This window comes from Apteryx rowi, unplaced genomic scaffold, assembly GCF_003343035.1.
Source record: "Apteryx rowi isolate R43461 unplaced genomic scaffold, aptRow1 scaffold_75, whole genome shotgun sequence".
In the NCBI taxonomy this organism is placed as follows: domain Eukaryota; kingdom Metazoa; phylum Chordata; class Aves; order Apterygiformes; family Apterygidae; genus Apteryx; species Apteryx rowi.
Window position 1 is genome coordinate 1,655,837 of NW_020451038.1, and position 16,215 is coordinate 1,672,051.

At 44.3% G+C, this 16,215-nt stretch overlaps 2 protein-coding genes across 2 annotated transcripts in view; both read right to left on the bottom strand.

Annotated features, from left to right (window-relative positions):
* IMPDH2 (inosine monophosphate dehydrogenase 2) overlaps nt 1–471 on the bottom strand; it is a 12,805-nt gene extending 12,334 nt beyond the window's left edge. The window contains exon 1 of the mRNA XM_026088055.1: nt 464–471. Within this exon, the coding sequence (XP_025943840.1) occupies nt 464–471 (8 nt within the window). The remainder of the gene's footprint in view (nt 1–463) is intronic.
* A 2,187-nt stretch (nt 472–2,658) lies between these two features.
* The window catches only part of QRICH1 (glutamine rich 1), a 28,623-nt gene continuing 15,066 nt past the window's right edge, over nt 2,659–16,215 (bottom strand). The window contains exons 5-11 of the mRNA XM_026088067.1: nt 13,009–13,186; nt 12,249–12,403; nt 11,385–11,499; nt 9,939–10,047; nt 9,416–9,567; nt 8,618–8,708; nt 2,659–7,822 (exon numbers count right to left, since the gene is read on the bottom strand). Coding sequence (XP_025943852.1) covers nt 7,630–7,822; nt 8,618–8,708; nt 9,416–9,567; nt 9,939–10,047; nt 11,385–11,499; nt 12,249–12,403; nt 13,009–13,186 — 993 coding nt within the window. The 3' untranslated portion in view covers nt 2,659–7,629. The remainder of the gene's footprint in view (nt 7,823–8,617; nt 8,709–9,415; nt 9,568–9,938; nt 10,048–11,384; nt 11,500–12,248; nt 12,404–13,008; nt 13,187–16,215) is intronic.

Genomic DNA, 16,215 nt, shown 5'->3' on the forward strand with positions numbered 1-16,215 from the left:
GGGGGCCCGGGCCCGGCGCTGCCCCCTGCCCTGCGGCCGTGGCCCCCCCGCTGCCCGCCCGGGGTCACTCGCTGGCGTTAATGGACCCGTTAATTAATTGGTTAATCCCTTTACTGCTGGCCGCCCTGGAGCACCTTCCCCCCGGGATCCGCGGGGCTTCGGGCTGAGCCACGGGCACCCCGCAGAGGGGCCGGCGAGAGCCCCTCGGCGGCCGCGGCCTGGGGGCCCCGGCCCTCGCCCCGCTGGTGCCGGGAGCCTGGCGCTTTGTGCCCAAACCTCAACCCCCGGGAAGGTCGTAGGACCCAGCCGGACGCCAGGCGTAGGATAAACGCGGATGTAGGGGCTACAGCAAGCCTTTCTTTAAGCAAGCAGCCAGTTTGGAGGAAGGAAACAATGCAGGAGATAGCGTAGCTCCCGTTACGCCCCAGTACAGCCCTGTATGATATTCCCCTACTTTGCTTACACGAGCATGACCTGGACTACAAGGAACACGCTTAGAAAACCGCCCAAAAAGGACTAGCTCTGGCTAGCCATCGCACAGGGTGATACCGCCAGTGGGGTCCAGCCAGCTGGGTATCGATCCAACACTAATACTTCAACGGCTTCAGAAAAAGGAGTAGAGTACATGCTTGTCACATTTGTGGTTGGCACTAAGCTGGAACAAACTACCAGAATTAAAAGCAACTTAGGCTAAGTCAGAAACAATCTGCAATAAGGATGAAATTCAAGAGGCAGGAGCAAAGCACTACTCTAGCAAAGGGATGGAAACAAAAGGCACAAATACAAAATGGAATCGCGACAGGGCAGCAGTGCTGCCGGAGAGGATCCGAGGTGATCCCAAACAGGGCATTAGCCTTATACAAGCCCTCCCTCCCCCCAAACCATCACCCCGGCCATATAAACAAATGCTTTAAAGAGGATGATGCCACCATACTTTGTACTGGCGAGACCTCAGTATAGCACCTTACTGCGTGTGCCACAGGTGGATTTCAGAGAAAAGCAACAGAAGAAATAGGAAAGAACTGTGTCTGCAGGAGAAGAAAGGGCATAAACACAGTTCTACATTAGATGATTGTTTCAAAAAATGGTGATCAACATTTTCCAGGTATGCCAAGACTAGGATGAAATGCTTCTCCTCACTGCAAATCCATTTGGGCCTCTGGAAAACTTTCTAAACTACAGACCAGATACCTACAGCTGTTCCACAACGCCTCTGGTGGTTTGCGTGTCTTGATGTAGCTGATCTGACCTCAGAGATGATCAGAGACCCCTTCTCACCCTGCACTTCCATGGCAGCCTCTTCAAGGCAACCAAGTATTTAAAATAAAGAAGTTCAGGAAACTACAGAATGGTGTTCCTAAACATCCAACTATTTCTTACTGCAGTAGATTAAATCCTTGTCCAAAGATCTGCAGGTAGCTTTATGAAAACGTAAGTATTACTCATGCTAGGAGATGGGGACAGAGAGGTCTGTTGAGGCCTCCCGTGCTCTTCAGAAGGAAATGGCCCTTGTATACTGCAAGGTTAGTTGGTTGGGTTTGATCCTGTAAATTGGATTTACATGCTTTGGTCCCAAGAGGGCTCTCCCAGAAGACAGCTCAGAGGTTGGAGAGGGACCAGTTTAGCTAAGCTTTTGGTGTTTATGTTTACATTTATAGGGAAGAAAAATAGTGAGTGAAACACACTAAGGACAACAGCAGGACTCACATGGCAAGTTCAGTTTCAGCAGAACTAATCTGCACAGAATTGAGGCTGCAATTTCCTAAAAGTTATAGTTGTTTCCTGTCAGACTGTGGTTTTGTTTCTATCAGGAAAGAAACACGCACGCCTTAGTGTAAGGATGCTCACGTTGCTGTCAGGAATATGTATGTTGAGCTTCCAATGGCCCTCATGTAACAAAGGAAAGCAGGCCTTTGTATACTTAAGGTCAGTGACAAGGATCTGCAACACCACTTAAAGGTTATTAAAAGCCAAAAGACTGGTAACTGTCCTGTTACTATATACTAATTTGAATACTAACATCAATACAATCTCTATCCCACAGCCATATGTTAATATTGCTTGCAGCCATGCTATGCTCTGAACTTCACAGGGTTCCAATTCTTGTTCTATTACAGACTACTATAAAATAAAACATCCCACACTTCCTTATGTAATTCCTGGGTCACTTCTCAGCTAAGAGTTGAGTTTACCTATCCAGACACTGATTTTCCATTATTTACAGTTTGTTTGGGCTATTGAGCTATAAGAAAGCACTGTTCTTCATAGTAAATTAAGTGTCTAGACTCGCACCAAAAACAAATTACAGTAAAAAACAGCTAGATGCTTATTCAGGAGGCTGAGCCTTCAGAAACCCAGTATTTCAAAGGAAAACACCATCTGTCAAGGGCACTTGCCCTAGAGTGAGCTTTACCTGTCACAGGATCAGCAGAACTGGAGGCATCGTGCCAGACTAAGGTCAGTTTAACAGGTCTATATACCCTTAATTTTAAATAAGGACAGCGCTAATGAAGGTTTGTTAAACCTACTAGGAGGCACACACCGATCTCAGCTGTTATGCTACAGCACAGGCACAACAGTAAACAGGCAAGTTGGCTTCTGTTCCAACAGAAACACAAGGCAAAGTTTAATGGTTCTCAAACAGACTACAACAAAGGCTGCAGGGAAAAACATTTTATTTCCAAGCAGATTACAAAGAGCAGAGAATATAAGAGTAAAATTAAATTAAAAAAATAGTTGAGTGCATCTCTTTAAAATGATTTGTAGTGTGAGTTACTCACGGGGCAAAGCTACTGGAGAGTTCTGAAGGTCACTTTGCAGGATGCCAATCACATGTGCTGTTTAGACCAGGGTCAACACGGGAGGGACAGACAAGACATTTTTGCATATAGGCTGCACACTCATTATCAAGCGAGGCTCTGGGCTGCAACTGGACCCTGCCTTTCTGAGGCATCCCCTCCACCTTGTTCTCTCCTGCAATTCCCTCTTGAGTTCTAGACTTCAGTTTATTGCTGCTTTAAGTGGGTTCAATCTGCCTCACCATCCTGATGAGCTCAAACAAGGACACAGAGAAGCAGGCAAACGTGGCTGCCACGCGCAAGGTTATACAGGGAAAGTGACTGCGGTGCTGCGAGCTGAGCTTCAGCCACACACCAGAAGGGAAGGGACAAGTAGGGGGGACAGCAATTGCTTCAGAGATTTTGGGCAGCATGTCAATAAGACTTCTGGAAGAAGTTTTGAGATGCTTCTTAAGGTAGGAAGATGCTCGAGTTAGCACTGCCAGCAGTTGAGAAGGGCTTTTTTTCCTATGCATTGGCACCAATGAAATGGAACAGGCTAAAACAGTAGGATAAGGTACATTCCCTGTAGTATTTAAGGGAGGAGCAGCTCCAGCAAGAAGATGGGGAGAAAAGCCCCATATAGGGTGGAAGACAGTTGATATCCCATTTTAACAGTGATTTAAAAGTCCAAACACTAATTGCAAGTAAGTCACTATTAAACTTGGATGAGAGCACAGTTTGGTTAGACTGTGCAGAGTCAGTTAGTGTCTAGCAGCACTCAGCCAGAAGAGGAAGAGGATGAGAAAGTACTGTATCAGGAAGCCTTCCACCCCACATATGCTCAGAGGGCTCTTTTCTACCACTTTTGGACCTGTTCTTATCACTGCATAGGAGACTACGATGGCCTAATCCATTCTAAATACTCCAAGGCAGATAGTAGCCTCGATATAAGTTGAGAACAAGACTGCCTTAATTTCTGCCCTAGGAGCAACAGTGTGGAAAAGGTCTCTTGTTTAGGGATCTGATTTTTTTTTTTTCCCCTCTCCACTGGTCCAAGGCAAAATAGTTTAGGAACTACTTCAGACCTGGTGTCCTATCTAAAACCCAGGAGGTCTCTAGGGGTGAAGCAGCCAACAGATGACAGCCCTATTAAGTTAGACTTAGACCGTTCCCTTCACTCGCCACTCTAGACAGGAGCGAAGAACAACTCTCTAGTCTGCTCTCCACTGTTTCAGCCATTACCACTTAAAGAAAATGCCTGAACTCTCAAAAATAAATGAAAATCTAATGGTGCCGTGGACAAGTGTGTAAGAGGCTACAAGTTACCGTAGGAAAGCAATGCTATTAGTGTCAAGAGACAGGACAATACACAAGTCTAAGGTCAGAATGTGAGATGCTTTACAACAGTCAGTCATACTCTGCTTTCTACAGTTCCTTTCATACCACAGAGACAAGATGGGCATAGTTCAAAACCAACAATGCAGGGTCTCTAGTTTGCCTTTTCTCAGCTTTAATTTAGAGATTGATGCATTTTCAGCCTGTCTCATACAAGGCAAAGGGCATGGAGAGTTCTTGTTTAATATATACACGCATACAACAGCTAGCAATTTGGCACTCTTGGGGCCTAGGTGGAATGCCCTTTAAGCAGCAGTCAAATAAGCTGGTTATAGGAAAGTGTTAAAAAGCTATTTTACATGTTTGACTGGGAACTTTTCCCAGAACTTGGACAGCAACTCTAAGCCACAGCACTCTTCTGTGCTACTCTGTGCACATGTCTTCCTATGAGTCCCTAAAAGGGAACAGATCATGTTCTTCACTATCAAAGAACATAGTATTTATATTCTAGAAATACTGTACCTTTTCAACTAGCTCCAGAGAGCCAGACTAGAAGCCACGTCCAGAAAAAAATCCTTAAGTCACAGTATATCGATTGTCTCTAAAAATAGGGAATGAAGCTAACAGTGGACATTTTGATGAGACAGTACAAAACAGTACACCAGTCCACTTTCAGGTCAATGAATTCATCTCCTATATATGTCAGAAGAACGAGAAAGCAATGGAAACATTTCGTTTCGTCAGGACAAAACCAATCATTAAGAGATCTCCGCAGCTCACTACCTGCCAAGTTCCCCCACTCTTAAGAGCTACACTCCTCAAGATCAAGCAGAATTCTTCCCCTTCTAATATTTTAGAGCATTTTGCTGTTAACAGTAGTTAGTGAAGAGCACACTAGAATTTTTAGGCAACATGGAATTTTGTTTCCCCAGATAGCTCTGCTATCGTATCTGCTTAGCCCTAACCTGAAACTGCCCTAATATTCTGTCAAGTTGTTCCCGGTTCTGGCAATTTTTAGCATAAGAGGCAACTCCCACAGCCACCTAATGAAGTGACTTGTACACTTAGTACCTGGCAGGCGAGTTTAAAACCCACTGCATTTCCAGTGGAGCGAGACAGAGCAGCAGGCTCACACTGAAGTCCAGGCACCCTGGAGCTGGTTTCACATGCAGTATTGCAGAGCACACACGGGGACTTGGGCACAGGTGTTTAGCCTGCAGTTTCTCTCACATTATCACATCTCTGTTCAGAAGACAGGACAACTGCTCAGAAGAATGGGAAATCCCCTGTGCAGGCCTGTTCAGCATCCTGAGCAACAAGCACACCCAGCTGCTTGGAACAGTGGAAGCTGGCTCCTAACCATGTCCTTAAATACTTAAGTTAGGGCCAGAGATGGACATTTCAGCCACTAAAACATGGGGAAGGGATTGCAGACTTCTTCCAGCTGAAGTAGTATTACTGATCCTGACAGTCACCCTACGAGGAGGCAACTGATGGCTCCCAGCAGCCGAACTGAGTGGAGGCTATGTGTYGCCAGCACTACACAGCGCTTGGTCCTATGCTCCTAACGTACCCACTGGGATGTGGGTACCAACCTGACACTATTTTCCCCTCACGTAACTGAGGTGGGAGACTAAGCTACAAGTTTACTTTAGAGTAGAGGTATTGGTAAGCAACAGCTAGTTGCTACCTTACGTCTCTGCGCTTATTTGAGCACAGTCCTAGATAGGGAACAAACTGCTCATCTTCACAACCAACTTGCACACGTCTGCTTTCTCATAAACACCGATGTCAACATGAAGCACCACAAGCTTGCAGTCTCTCCAGGCCCACACACTTCTACGCTGATTAAGAGCACAGAGGCGGACAACATTATGGCTACTCCCCGAGTCAAGGTCTAACCTAACCTATGTGCAGATTTACACCGCACACAGCAACCAGGGAGGGCAGACCTTCCTTCGCAATACAGACAGGTGCTGGTCAACAGAAGCTTCAAAAAAGTTGCTTGCCTGTACACAAGTTTAAGTTCTTTTACTGTAGTATATATTTATATATATATTTTGGAATAGGGAAGGGACATATGAGATGGAGAAGCAGGGAAGACAAGTTCAAGAAGCAGAGTCACCTCTCCACATCCAAGAAGCTGGTGGCACAAACAACAAGCCTGGCTAGAGTGATCTCCCATTTCAAACACAACTGGCTACCTGCTGGCCTCAAAAGAGCCGACTATTTGTTAATGATATAAAATACAGCAACCGTTTAAGATGCAGCAAGGCTGTAAGGTTGGGGTTTACGATCATGAACAATGCCTGAAGCTACATAGCTGTGTTAAAAACTGTGAAAAAAGCTCTTACATGGCAGGAGTGAGCCACGTGCTGCTCCTGGCAGGCTTTTTCCCTCCAACACCCCTCCACCATGCAGCTAGTGCAGCGTGTTTGTAAAAGTGGGGAGAGGAGAATTTACCTAGGAGTGAAGCCTCACACGCTGGCCACAGAATACCAGGACAGACCAACAGTCTGATCTGGTATCACAGATTCCATGTTCCTAGCCTGACACTAAGCTTCCATCAGAAAGCAGACATCCAGGTCCTTCGACAGAAGTTAATCCCCTTCTACCTTCCTAGTTTGCAGGGGTGAAAGAAGTCCAGGGGACTCAAGCTGGAAAGCACAAACAGGGATGAAAACAACCAGATTGCATACTGATCTTTGTATAATGCCCCCCCACCCTCACAGCTCACTCTTCCCCAAATAAAGACACATTGTTCAATGGCATGTTGAAAAGACGTGCTCGTCATTCTTAATAAACAACTAGAGTAAGAATACATAAGAGAAACAGGGTGGTATCTTTATATGATACACAAGTGTATGTTACAAGAATTCCATCAGGCACAGGAGCCTCAAGGTTTAAGGCCTCAATGTCAGGCCAAAAAAGAAGAGTGTGGTAAAGTTTGTACTTTTAACATCTAAAAATGTCACTTAAAGGTCTGAATAGAAATCGTTGGGCTTTTTTTTTTTTTTTCTTATAAATCACAATTGCAGTTCACTCTCTCCTCTTCCTTCCAAGATAACAGCAAATTAACGTCCAAGCACAAGAAAAGAAGAGATGCCTGCCTCTCCTCCACTGGCTGGGCAGGTCCATCCATCATTCTGTGCCCTCTAGGCTGCACAGGCTCCGAGGAGACAGAGGCCCCAGCCATCCAGGCCAATCCTGTAGTTCATGTTTTCTACATCATAAAAAAAACAGAGTCAACCAGCAGCTTTCCACAGCTCCCAGCTTGCAGGGGATATGCAGCCTCCAATGGTTCCAACAGTTTGGTGTGTTGGGTAGGATACACAATGGGTAGGTTTTCCTTTAGATTCTTTTAAAGAGAAGAAGCCTAAAAGGGCTTCATAACTACACCAATAAAAAACCAAAAACTTAGGCATCTCCTTTAGTGTAAAAGTCTGTACAATTTATCTTTGCTTGTCCCTCCCCCGTCACCCCGCCCCACCCCTTCTGAGCCAAGAAGGATGCCTTAGTGCATGGTGCTGGCATTAGCCACGGCAATAGCTTCCTGAATCTCTCGTATCACCAGGATCCGGGTGAGCATCTGCTCCATCTGCTCTCTGCTGATCGGCTGGATGGAATACCAGATAGGGCTGTTGGGGGCCACCACTGGCTCCGGAGTCAAGTAAAACGTGTCATTCCGGCCTTTCACACTCTGGGGGCTGCATGAGGAAGATCAGAAACAACCAGACTAACAGCATGTCCTGGGAGAGAGACCACCGATGTTCTCATCCCAGGCTTCACAAATCCTGACAGTGAACAGCTGGCTGATGAGACATGCAAAGGTACTTGTTGTGTAGGTACAGAGTTACTCCTAGGGGCAACAGTGGTCCCAGGGCTTTTGGGCCATGCCAAGGACAACTACAAGAAAGTAATTTTTATTTCATGCTAGCAGGTATAACAAATATTTGGCCTTAAAGGTATTTCAGAGTGAAGCAAAAATAAGGTGTTTTCACACCCAGGCTAGTTACAGAGCCATCCATGAAGAGAAACATGTACATTAGTGATCAGAATCATAATTTAGACGTGAGTCCTTTGAGGCTCCCTCCTATTTCTAAAGTGCTTATTTTTGTTTTAAAAGTTAATTTGAATAGAACTCTAATCTCATCTCAAGTAGAGGATGCTTCCAGATGACTTGCTTGGAAGCCACAGGCACAACAGTGAGCTTATGCCAACACAGCAAACCTTCAGAACGAATACAAGATTAACAGCAGCCAGTTCACAAATCAGGATTTGTCTCTTTAAATACCAAACAAGTTCCAGTTATGTTATTTTATATGAAGACAGACCAAACACCACCCTCTCACATCAATGCCCCAAAACCCATCTACGTAAATTTAGGTAAATGCAGAAACTGTGCCAGCAATGAAACACTGCTCTGAAAACTAGGCCAGCTCCAAGATGCAGTTTAACCAGTCACAAGACAAGCAACCATATAACAGAAGAGGAGCTCTCACCATTTGAAGAGGTAGAAGTCATACAGCTTTATTGGACACCTCAGGGGGTTCTCCGGATTCTCAGTCTGCTCTGCATACATGTCATCTGTAACTACAAACAACCCCCCCGCCCAGAAGTTAGTCAGGTGCTCTGCACGAGAAGTACGACAAATTGAGCAGTGTCAAAGAGCCTCAGCACTCGGAAGCATTTTGTCACCATGCAATAGCTGGCAAGAAGTGTACCGCCGTTCCTAGGCAGAGCTGCCTGGTCATAAGTCCTTAAAACATTATGTGGAGAGCTTGCTTTATCCCAGGCCTACYGAATACCACAGCCCATATCCATCTTTATGTTTCTCTTCTACCCGTGCCCAAATTAAAAGAAATTCCACTACTGAAAATGCAGTGTTTGAGCCAGGAAAGTCTGGGTCCACGCCTTCAGGAGGGCAGACTATTTACGTATGGACTCTATGTGGGTTCACACAAGACTCAATACTTCCAAAAAGAGAAGTCCTCCCAAAGAAGTTTCTCCCCCTGATCAAAAACACATCCAATAGCACCTTTGTCCACAAAAGCATAACTAAAAAAAAGTTATCCTTAGCTCTCAATGAGTCCTACATGCCTCAGATAAGGTATAACACAGACTTACTGCTAGAAGGTACTATGCTCTCTCAGAGTGAGCTTAAAGAAAACTGCCAAATATCTTCAGCACAGCAGAATCAGAGCCTTAGGTTCTCATGCCCCTACCTGGAGACATCTTTATGTCTCTCCAAGCCCAGTAAAAAGAAAAAAATATTCCCAAAGAAAACTTCTACATACTACCTTTCTGGCCTGTCTGGTGTATGCCAAGAGCCTTCAGATAGCGGATACTCGTGCTTTTATCCTTGGGATTAGAAGGGTTCTTCTTGGTCTGCCTCAACACCTTAGAGAAGGCCAACTTCATATGCTGGTCTACTGTTTTCAACAGGAAGTATCTGAGCAGCAGGAAGAGAACACAGGACATTCAGAGGCAAGCAAAAGGTAACAGGCACAGCAATGAGGTAGTTATCTCTATTCATCACGGGCCAGACAAGCACTCAAACCAGCACTGAGTTAAACACTGCTCCACCAGCAAAGCATGCAAAGGCCAACAGTTCAGTCTGCCCTCTTGCTAGCTCGTTTCCTTGTTGTACTACAACTGCTTTGCCTGATGGGGCTGCAAGAGGACTCTGCGTACAACCATTCAAAATTCATAATCTCACCCTAATCTAGGGCAGCAGCTTCCTGCCAACCCTGTCAAGGTATTCAAAGTTCCTTTATTAAAAATCCAAAACAAAAACAACCCCCCCAATACCTAAGCACTTACTTTGTATTAAAAAACATCAGTGTAGTGAGCAAGGTGGAAGGGGAATGAGCTCCTAGCTGCTTACACTCCCACAGCATCTCTTCTGTTACGTGACTGGAGAGGACGTAACCTGCAACAACCAGAAATCAGCATCATGCCAGGACACGGTTACTGCAGGAACTTAGGCAGCATTTTATACCCTAAGTATTAGACAGTGTATGAATCTTAAAGGAAGGAGCACRAGAGTCTCAATGTCAACATTCATTACTATGTGAGTAGGCTGGGTTTTTTTGTGTTTTTTTGTTTTTTTAAATAGCAGGTACAGTTAGGAAAGACTTATATACATATGTCAACCTCAAGTTATAGAGAATATATTCCTGCAGTATGTCTATACATCCCAGACCAGACAGAAATAAATAATGCACTTAAACAGCTTTTAATTAATGGTCTGACTCCAATGCAGATGCTCCTAATCCAATAATATGTGAGAGCAGGCAGGCCAGTATAACAAATCAGCTCTTGGCCCTGTGTGCAGCTTTAGTCAGCACACTGTGCCAAGTGATGTATTTGGACACATGAGTAATCCTTTGATTCTCAGATTTTTTTTTTGCCTTTGTGTAGAAGAGAAATACTATACTCCARATACACAGATAAACAGAAAAACAGACAGCAGTATGAACTCCACAGCCTGTGGAATGACAAAGCACAGATCAAACAGCCAGAGTGGACACAAAAGGATTCCAAAACTTACGGTGCTACTTAGCCATCAAGTCTCTAACATCAGCTACTCTTCTGAACACAAGCAACAGCTTCTTTACTGACATCTAACCACATCAAAGGGAATGCAGTCACAAGAAGCCAGGTTTCTGCTCTCTGAAGTTGCGATTCCTACGCCAGTTCTCATATGCAACTCTGTCAAAACCTGCGTTTTCAAGAACTGCTCCCCCCACCCCTGTTGCCATCATTTTCTAGACATAGGGTTGAGGGGAACTGCATCTGACTGCAGCGTGTGAGATTCTAATCACTCACTGTTTCTCTCTTTGAAGCTTAGCTGGTCCTGGAGACTGTATCCATCTGGCTACATGACAGCACTCCCAAAGTGACAATATATGCTAGAGGCAAGCTGTATTAGTACTTGAGGTGAGGAAGCTTGATTCAGATCTCAAGGATCAGCTGACTTCTGAGTAAGCCAACCTCACAACACCACAGTCCCACCAACTTGCCCTCTAATGGGTGATAAGTGATAAACAAAACAAATAATCTCAAACAAGGATCAGGGCTAGAGCCTGGCACATTTAATAACCCCAATATTCACTGCAGACACTGAACATCTCTCTCTGTGAGAATTGTCACAGGGACATTAAGAACTTATGGTTTCTGTACAGAACTACGCTCATGCTGTAGTTCAGTTTCAATGCTCCAAACCCCAGAAAGTTTTAAAGTTCTTAAACAGAAGTAAGTTCTTACCAAGAGGGGAGACACGAGGTTGTACGTCCTTAAGAACTTCATGCAACCACTCAGTGAACCGAATATAGTACAGATCTGAGAAGATGTCATCTACTCGACCATTTTCAAAGAGATACTGTAAGAGATTCACAACACAGGCCAGTACAGTGGCAGTGAGTACACTCCTTCCAGACAAGATTTTATCCTAAGAGTCTGCGCACCCAGTTATTCGAATACTTTACAGGATAGTACTGAAGATCCACACATCCCACCTAGAAGAGCTTGAGGACACTTGTGCTGAAGCCAGTACAAAGTAAGTAACCTCAATTACTATCACGGAAATGGTAAGACAAGAGGGAAAAACATCTTAAAAACTAAAGCTAGTTGGATTTCACCTTTTATTTTAAAGGTGTTCACTGGAAGTTATTTTACATGACTGTCCTGTGGACACTAGGCTCTTTCAGACTTTTGGATGAGGAGATGCATGCCTGGTTTTCCTACCAGACTTTAGGTCTGTTCCTGTAGCTCCTCCAGAAAGGACACTAGTGTTGGCAGCCCAGATTTCCCAAACCATACAAAGTTAAGTTCTTGCCTTAAACTTAATTTTCACTATGCTACTGAATTCAGTTACTAACACTTCTTCCCAGTCTTAACCCATGAAGAAAAAGTGTTGTTGCCTACTAAGTAGATTTCAGACTATCTGCACTTAAAGATCATTTAGCAAACAGACTTTTTTCCTATGAAATTGTTGGGAAGCTCAATAAAAGCCACAGTCTCTCTTAAAAAGAGAGAGAGAGAGAGAGAGAGAGAGAAAATGAGAATGCTCTCCACGCATTCTGACCACACGCACAGCTCTGCTGCACATACAGCTGTCCTCCCCCCTACCTTCTGAATACACAGGAAGATATAGTAGAGCACATCTGGATCATAAGGTTCACCATCACCATTTCGAGCTTCTCGTGTCATTAAGCATAGACCATAATTCAGCTCAGCCACAGCTGAAGAGATGAGATCTTCCTGGAACCTCAGCAGCTGACGCCCTGGAAAACAGAACAAAGCCATATCAAGAGTCCTGATTTTTCAGGAATGATACCCCAATTCTCCAGCTTCACCACTCTATCCAGCAGGCTCAGTACTATCTCACTCTCCCAGTGTGATAAGGAAAGCTGAAATAAATCTTAGGCTGTCAGAGCTACTAGAAGATAAATGGGCAAGAACACAAGAGGAAGACTCTCTGCCCCGCCAAMTGCATGACGATTGCCTCCTTTCTCCACATCCACAATGAAACACTGCCCTGCGGCAATAGAAGAACAGCAACTCCATGACTGTTCTACCAATTTGGCGGGCATGCACAGCCATTTTGTTCTTTCATGCATCACAGTCGTACAACACCCTTTTCTACTGCCATCAACCTAGGTGCTCAAGTTGGCTCAGCAAAGAGCTAACATACCTCTTGAAACATGTTCTATGGCAGCTGGATCACGCAATAAWATTATAAAGTAATTCAAAGTTTAAACTGAAATCAAAACAATCACTGATGAAACAGAACAATATTTTCCCAACAGAAGGGTTAGCAGTTAATATTTTGGTCACTGTCTAATCCCTACTTGAAAAGAAATAAAGGCGACATTGTCATGACACTTACTTCCAATAGGTGCTAGCCTATTTTGGGCTTCCTTTTCCAGCTCTGCATTCTTGGTCTGCGCCCAGCTTTTCCAAACTTCGAGCCCTTCTTCTGGCTTCAGAGAGTTTGGAAGTAGAAGTTCAGGCGAAGTCTGTGGCTGCGGCTGTGGTTCAACTTCAGCGACCTGAACTGTTTGAGCCTATGAAAAAAACATTTCAGTTATATACACATATACCTTGGTATGCAACAACTAGACAATATCCAAGTCATGTAGTACTACTACCTCTAGCCCCAGGACATCAGCCTTTTGCAACTCTCTTCTATAAAGAGAGATTAATCCAAGGAATGCAACCTTTGCTGTCTAACCTGAATTGTTGCTCATGAAACAGTATTTGTTTCTCCAAGAACATTTTTGGTTTGAATGGACCTATCTGTAATCCTTTAGTGAATCCATAGAACCTGCAGTCTGATGTATTTAGAAATCTTGCAAAACATCACAGGAGACATAATAGGCATGACCGCTTCCTGCAGTCCTACTGTGAAGAAGCTAGCCGGTAGGTTCAAAGGCAAGGATCTTCACAGGGTTAAAATCCTCTCAAGAACAGACTTCTGGTCTTCTCTCAAACAGTGAAATAGATGACTACTAGATTTTGGAGCTGTTTGCTCTGACACATTTTTATTGGTTTCAGCTAACACTGTGAACCATCACAAAAGGCCATCTCACTACAGCAAGAGCAGCCCAAGGCCCCTTGCAGACAGCCCTGAGGGGTAGCAGCTAGAGAGACTGGCTGCCCCAGCTAGGAAGAGCAGCAAGGTGGCATCAGCTTCACTGACCATCCCTGCTCCAAGCCTAGACAGCCCTGTCTCGCCTGAGCCAGGGTTCTGGGCATGCACCCATGCAGCACACCACTAGTGACCTCCCACCCTTGCCCAGCAACTGCAGTCTGTTGATAGGATGTAGGCAGGATGTTGATTATACTGTATGTAACGGGCAGACAGAACAGATATGCTGTACAACTCATGGTTGCCCTTCACTACAATACTATGAATACCAACAGTCTACACTACTGGATTTCCAGTATCATCTGCAACTTATTTGTAAGAGGTATAAARCAGTAATAGCCTAGCTCACCAGCATGAAAACATAAGTTCAATTGCAATGAAATGTTCTCACAAACCACAGAATCGCTGCTAAGGCAGACTAGCAACTGTTCTGCAAATAGCTAACAGGTCTTCAGACTCTTCGGAAGTTTACTTTGCAACAGGACCTTACTACGTCAAACTGAAACTTATTTTACAGGCACCAATGGCACCTATCCAGAAGGGCTAACGAGACGTATAGCTGCACTCACTCTCCAATCTCCACTACAGCTTCTCAGTCCCGCGCCAAAAAAAGGCCCATGGTTATCTTGACTAAGATTAACTTGAAACTTTACACAGCCTTAGTCAAACAGCTAATCATTCTCTTCAGCTTCCTGAAACGTTACAGAGACAGCAATTCTTTCATCAATACAATTTTCTTTTCTCTTTCTTAAGAGCCTCCCCAAAAAAGCAAGGCTTTGTTATAATACATAACTTTTGCTTTGATACTGCCAAGAGTCAATTACTAGTGAACGTTGCTCTGACAGTATTAGAGGCCATAATGAAAGTGGTGTAGAGACTTTAGTAGTATTTGTACCTTACTTAGTATAACAACAACTCCCAGTTGAAGAGACARGGTCTTTAAGAGCCTCAGACAGGAGCTTCCAGACAGACTGACTGCCTTGGATATAGCCTTTCGCATCAGCCCCTGCATCACCAGAAGAGTCTACCGTACGTCCACAGGGAGACTAACTGGAAGGGCTCAACTTTCAGTCAAGGCAGCTAGTGACAAGGCTTAACTTGTCAAGCAAGCTCTTGTATTAAAGATGATGAGAGTCTAGGGGTGAACTGACACCTCATCTTTTCAGAAGCTAGGGTTGTTCCTCCATTCTCCTCCTGAATGCTGCCTTATTGCTGCCCATGGAACAGAAAGCTTTTCATAGCCAGCCGTCTCCTTCAGCCCAAAGTGGCAGTCTTCTCCCATAGTCCCACAGCTAGTTCATCTAGTTTAAAGGCAAGCAAACAGGCTGGAGTTAATTCATTGAATTGGAAGTTGCTTAACTGAAGTTGCTCTATTTTTCACAAATAGAGCAAAACAGCTGCAACTTGCCCAGATTGGCAGCAGTTAAGCTGACATTGTGGCAGGAACCACAATGCAGCAAGAATGAGGTATGAAAGAGTTACTGGAAAAACTAAGCTCATTCCATGGCAATACATCAAAATTCTCATGATATTCCCACCGCAGCACAGTGCCAGAGGACAGTGTAGGGCAAGGAAGGAACTTCCTTCTCGGTCTCACAGCTGTGTTAGAGACACCCCCAAAAAGTTGGATGTTCACCTGTAACAGCTTTATTGTCCTCCTCTTAGAGGAAGGATGGATGCCTCCTGGACTTGCATGTCTATTTTGRGGGTTATGCAACACCGACTACTCAAGGGAATAGTAACAGGAAACCCTGTCTGATACCTAGGAACTGTGGACCACTGTGCACAGGAATACACAGCATTAGTAGAAGCTTTGTAAGTGACCATTATAGAAATACTACATCCCGTTGTGGAGTTCACACTTCAGAAAGGATTCTTTGAATGTGACTGAAGCTCTTAAGATAACTTAGAACAAGCCTAGAAATCCTGCTTAGCAGAAAGGCAAAAAGTTCTGTCAACTTAGCTTAGTCAAGCAGCTGACAGTGATAAAGTAATCTCTGAAGTAGCAATAGAGGGAAAAGATGTGATACAAAAGGCTCTTTAAACTGTGCAAAAAAAACCCAACAACCACACACAAAAAAACCCACACCTACACATGACAAGGCCCAAAAGACGTAGCTTAAAATACAGCTTTATGAAAGAGGCATCCAGCAACTGAAAATTGCTCTAGAGATGTAAGGAACCTTTTCCACTGAAGAGAGATGCTTTAGCCCATCAAGAAGATGACTCAGTTCAGAAAGAATCAAATATGACTAACAAAAGCAATCCTCCTTGTCTCAGTGCTTACTGATAAAGTAGTGGGCATATACACCATTACAAAGTATTACAAAGCCAACAGTGTTGCTTATAAATGGGTAGGAACTTATAATAATGTTTAATCTTAACATTTATGCTCGCAGACTTTGATATTTTCACCCCCACTCCATTCAAGAAAAAAGGTTCTGA